Below are 6,000 nucleotides of genomic sequence, written 5' to 3'. Positions count from 1 at the left end.
GCAACCTCCAACTCCTGGGCTCAAGTGAGTCTCCTGCCTCCGCCTCCCAAGTAGCTGGGACCACAGGCGCCCACCACAATGCCTGGCTATTTTTTGGTTGCAGCCATCATTGTTGTTTGGCAGGCTGGGGCTGGATTCGAACCTGCCAGCTCAGGTGTATATGACTGGCGCCTTAGCTGCTGGAGCAACAGGTGCCGAGCCTAGGCATTCATTTCTTAAAATTAAATTAATTAATGTTCCTCCTTTACCCAAACAATAAAATCATTATTCTAAAGAAAGTTAGAACAGACATTAACATTTTTTATAACTACAATTTGTATAAAACAGTGATTTTCAACTGGTGTACCCCGTGCTGTGAGAGGATCTTAGATGTGCTGTGAAAATTTTGAATGACCATCAATTAAATTATTTTCAAAAGAAGTTCAAAAGTAAGCACAGGAAGTATATTCCTTTTTTTTTTTTTTAACTTTTTTGATCAACATAATTTAAGTGTGCTGCAAAAGTTTAACTACAAGTTCAAGGGTACCATGAGATAAAAAAAGTTGAAAAACACTAGTATAAAAGCTTTCTCTGAGATCATTAATTTTTCTTTCTCTGAAAGTTAAATTTGTTAAACTCATGCACAAGTTCTGAGAACTAAGTTTGCCAACTAGCCACCATGGGCTTAACTCCGACAAACAACTCAGTAAGGTTTCATAACCTTGGTATATCACTGTCTCACAGCTGCGTTAGTGTTGACATATGGTGGTGTCTTACCCAGTGGCATTCATTACTGTTGTTGTGTGGTTTGTGTGCCATCACAAGACTATCAGAGCTTGAATTAGAGGAAGGAACAAACATTAAATTCTTGTCAAACTGAATATGTTAGTTCAAGTTTGTAGGGACAATTTCATCAAGAAAACTGCAGTATACAAACAGATTAAATGTTTTTCTGAGGAGAGAGAAAGCATCACAGATATGGTCAGAGTGGCCAATGAAGAGCAAAAGTGATGAAGACACTGCAAAAATTCATCAAAGTGTGCATCAAAAGTGTTGACTAACTGTGAAAAGCAGAGGAGATCAAGTAAACATTGATTGAAAAACAGGAAAATCTTTTTTTTTTTTTTTTTTTTTGAGACAGAGTCTCAAGCTGTCGCCCTGGGTAGAGTGCCGAGGCATTATAATGCACAGCAACCTCCAACTTGATCTCAAGCGATCCTCTCACCTCAGTTTTTTCTATTTTCAGTAGAGACAAGGTCTCACTTTTGCTCAAGCTGGTCTCAAACTCATGTGAGCTCAAGTAATCCACCTGCCTCAGCCTCCTCGAGTGCTAGGATTGACGTGAGCCACTGCGCCTGGCCTAAAAACAGGAAAATCTTAACTGAAAATCTGGGCCAACAACTCATGGCTCTTGAATCACAACAATGCACCAGTGCATACAGCACTGTCTGTGAGGTAGCTTTTAGCCAGTAAACAAATAAATGTATTAGAACATCCTCCCTACTCACCTAATCTTACCCAATGACATTTTTCTTTACCCAAAGATAAAGGAAATATTGAAAGAAAAACACTGATGACATTCTGGACATCAGGTGCAATACAACAATAGCTTTGATAGCTATTCCAGAAAAAGAGTGTCAAAATTGCTCTGAAGCATGGACTAGGTGCTGGCATCAGTGCATAGCTTCCCAAGGGGAGTACTTCAAAGGTGCCTGTAGTGATACTCAGCAACAAGGTATACAGCACTTTTTCTAGGATGAGTTTGCAAACTTAACTGTCAGACCTTCATACTCTCAAAAGTGACAAGAGTTTTTATCTGTATAAAGTGGCAAAATTGGCTATAATGAAAGAAACTGATATTTGCTAATTCAAATTAAAGCACATAATACAGCTTTCTCTCTTATCAGATTCAAATAATTTAAAATTTAACACCAACAAGTCCTATCAACCAGTCAGATATATGGGAAACGTAACCCATGCCTACTCTTAAAGACCAAAATAGCCCTAATTCAGGACTACTTTGAAATTACATAATAACTTTTAAGCACAATAACCACTGATTACATTTGAACCCACATTACTCCCAGTATTTTTTTCGGACCACTATGACCCTTTTGGTAAATCACTTTAACATAGTTTTACAATGCCCAGTGCCATAGATCCACATCAAAAAAGAAATAACAATATAGGTCAGATTCATGAAACAAATACAGAATGTTATGCAAATAAAGAATAATGATTTTACCTAACAACCATTTGGGGCAAAATAAAATGGAAGTTATTAGACTTTGGTAAGACGGTAACAAAAATCCATTGTTAGAAATATGTGGACTCTATGTAGCTTTCCATAGGGAAATACAGCTATAGTGCTATTCAGATATAAAAATTGTATTGATAACCATTAATTCCATACTAGGAAAAAGGCTGAGTAGGCTCAATTTAATTGTTTATTCTTTGATACCTTAAGACAACATTTACAAGTAAAATTATTTCAATTTTTGTAGTAGAAAAACAAAAACTAACAATTAATGTATATAGTCTAAAAGCTTTTAAATATTTCTCTTGGAGATATAAGAGACCCTCTCAGAAAGCTAGATTAGAAAGTAAACAGAGGCTCAGCGCCTGTGGCTCAAGTGGCTAAGGAGCCAGCCACATACACCTGAGCTGGCAGGTTCAAATCCAGCCCAGGCCTGCCAAACAATGATGGCTGCAACCAAAAAATAGCCAGGCATTGTGGTGGGCACCTGTAGTCCCAGCTACTTGGGAGGCAGAGGCAGGAGACTCACTTGAGCCCAGGAGTTGGAGGTTGCTATGAGCTGTGATGCCACGGTACTCTACCCAGGGGGACAGCTTGAGGCTCTGTCTCAAAAAAAAAAAAAGAAAGAAAGTAAACAGAAACAAAATCTACATATAGTATCACTGATAAAATCTACACATAGTGTAACTAATAAAATCTACACATAGTATAACTGATTATATACATAGTCCTCACTCCCTATCCATGGGTTCCACACCCATGGATTCAATCAACTGTAAAATCAAAAACATATTTAAAAAAAGAAAAGAAAAGAACGGCTGCGTATGTAGTGAACATGTGCAGACTTTTTTCCTTATCATTATTTCTAAACAATACAGTATAACAACTATTGTCTTAGGTATTACAAGTAATCTAGAGATGACTTAAAGTATACAAGAGGATGTGTGTTGGCGATATGCAAATATTACACCATTTTATATCACAGACTTGAGCACTGTGGATTACAGTATCCTTGGGGGTCCTGAAACAAATCCTCCATGGATACCAGGGATGACTGTACTTAGAAATTTTAATCTTTCTTAAATTTCCATATTTTTAACAACTTGTTCCTATCAATAACCCTTAATCAATCAATAAAATTTCAAATTCTATTAAAAGTACCAAGTATTCTGCTCACCATAATCTGACAAAGAAAATCACAACACACTACTTTTTCTCTTTAGAACCAAAAACATTATAACTCTAAAGCTTTAATACTCATTTTACAATTGCTCTAATATAGACAGGCACATGGCCTACAAACACATGAAGAAATGCTCATCATCTTGAATCATCAAAGAAATTGAAATCAAAACCACTATGAGATATCGTCTAACTCCAGTAAGACTAGCCCACATAACAAAAATCCCAAAACTACAGACGTTGACACGGATGCAGAGAGAAGGGAACACGTCCATAATGCTGGTGGGAATGCAAGCTAATACGACCTTTTGGAAAGAAGTTTGGAGAATACTCAACGAACTAAAAGCAGACCTACCATGTGATTCTGCAATTTCTCTACTAGGTAGATACATAGATGATCAAAAATCATTTTACAACAAAGACATTTGCACCTGAAAGTTTATTGCAGGTTTATCCCAATTCATAATTGCCAAGACATGGAAACAAGTGCCCATTGACCCATGAATGGATTAACAAATTGTGGTATATGTACACCATGGAATACTATGTGGCCATAAAAAAGAGACTTCACATCTTTTGTTTACCTGGATGTAACTGGAACATATTCTTCTTAGTAAAGTATCTCAAGAATGGAAAAAAAAAGTATCCAATGTACTCAATACTACTATGAAATCAATATATAATCACCTACACATTCATAGGAATGGTAAAACATAGCTATAGTCCAGAAAATAGAAGGGAAAACAAGAGAGAGGAGAGAAGAGGGGATGGGGGAGGCGGGAGGAGGGAGGGCATTTGGGGGGACTTCACCTAATGTGCATGATACAATGGTACATTTCAAAACTATTAAGAAAAGAGTATAATTGTGATGGATGTGTTAATCAGTTCAATGTAAGCATTTCACATTGCATATCAAGTTAGTACACTGAACCCCATAAATGCATCAATGTACAGAGTTATGATTTAATAAAAATAAAAAACAGAATTCCTCTAATATATCTACTTAAAATGTTAAAGAACTGGGGTGGCACCTGTGGCTCAGTGGGTAGGGCACTGGCTCCATATACTGAGGGTGGCGAGTTCGGACCAGCCCCGGCCAAACTGCAACCAAAAAAAATAGCCAGGCATTATGGCAGGTGCCTGTAGTCCCAGCTACTTGAGAGGCTGAGGCAAGAGAATCACCTAAGCCCAGGAGTTGGAGGTTGCTATGAGCTGTGACACCACAGCACTCTACTGAGGGTGACAAAGTAAGACTCTGTCTCTTTAAAAAAAAAAAAAAAAAGTTAAAGAACCATATTTTAGTTATTAATAATATCATTTCTTACCAGGATCTGCCAATCCAGTGGTCTCTAACAGTATATAATCAAATTTCCCCTTCTTCTGCATCAAATTCTCAATAGCTCTAAGGCCATTATCCCTAGAAAATACCAAAACATACAGCTGATTGCCTGAGTATCTTTAAGAGTTCACTATAAACATGTTAAAATATATTCAACAACCTAAGACAAAAATATCTTTAGGATGTGAAAATTTAACACACTCCAAAGTTTCTGCCATAATGTCTGTCCTATATTATCAAGGAGAAAACAATACATGCAAATATGGACAGGTACACACAAAAAAATTATATATGTGCTAAGTTAATGCTTTTAACTTAATAAAACAAAAAGCATTTATCAGTATCTGTTATTTTCACAACTTCATGAAAGGAAAAAGAATCAAAATCCAAAATAAAATTTATTACCTACAGTAGTGTAATATAATTACCAAAGGAACGCTGCCATTAAATACAATCTCATTCTATTCTGCATAGGATACAAGGTCTTAATTTCCCCTTTTTCTTATACTATCAAAAGCCTAGGAAAATACTTAGAAAATTACAGTTTGGTTGTTCAAGAAAGTCTGTTATGATTTTATCCTTGCCAATACATTTAATTCAAACACCTAAGGTAATAAATGATATAGAAGAAATTTAAGTCATTAGAATTCACAAAATTAACAAGTACTAATTTTCATAATTCATTCAGCAAATATTTGAGTTGGCTCTATGTGTCAGTAATTCTCCTAGGATCTTGGGTAGATTAATGAACAAAATAGACATTGTCCTTGGGAACTTAACTATAACTAGTAGAACATAGCATAAGGTTTTTCTCTCTCTTTTTTTTTTTTTTTTTTTTTGCCAGGGCTGGAATTGAACCCACCACTCTGGGATATGGGGCCAGCACCCTACTCCTTTGAGCCACAGGTGCCATCTGGTTTTTCTCTTTTTTGATAGTCATTTATTTTTGTTTTTAGAAAGCTGAATATTAATACTTAAAAATAAAACCAATGGCTTATTAGATTCAGAATAATCATTTTTTACATATGAAATAAGACATTTATGCACTACAAAAAATATTAATTAAATAAACCATAATATCAAAAATAAAAACCTCAGTAAAAGGAAAGGACCAGAGCATTAGAGTAGACAGAAAGAAGTAAGATCACAAGAAACACTTTCAGAAAATGGAACTTAATAAATTTATTTTCTATTTGAAAATACAATGAAGCAAACTGTACACATATAAATTCAGTCAGATTAC

The 6,000-nt window shown here is 35.7% G+C and overlaps 1 protein-coding gene across 2 annotated transcripts in view; it reads right to left on the bottom strand.

The window, feature by feature from the left end:
* LOC100956021 (COBW domain-containing protein 3) overlaps positions 1-6,000 on the bottom strand; it is a 52,767-nt gene that overhangs the window by 40,902 nt on the left and 5,865 nt on the right. Inside the window, exon 4 of one of the 2 annotated variants that reach the window (XM_012813752.2) lies at positions 4,744-4,835. The exons of the other annotated variant lie outside the window; for it this stretch is intronic. Coding sequence (XP_012669206.1) covers positions 4,744-4,835 — 92 coding nt within the window. The remainder of the gene's footprint in view (positions 1-4,743; positions 4,836-6,000) is intronic. 2 annotated transcript variants of the gene reach the window in all.

Source organism: Otolemur garnettii, unplaced genomic scaffold (assembly GCF_000181295.1).
Source record: "Otolemur garnettii isolate 467f Iridium unplaced genomic scaffold, OtoGar3 scaffold00006, whole genome shotgun sequence".
Classification (NCBI taxonomy): domain Eukaryota; kingdom Metazoa; phylum Chordata; class Mammalia; order Primates; family Galagidae; genus Otolemur; species Otolemur garnettii.
The sequence above is the reverse complement of the archived record's forward strand: the minus strand, read 5'-3'. Positions and strand labels throughout refer to the sequence as shown.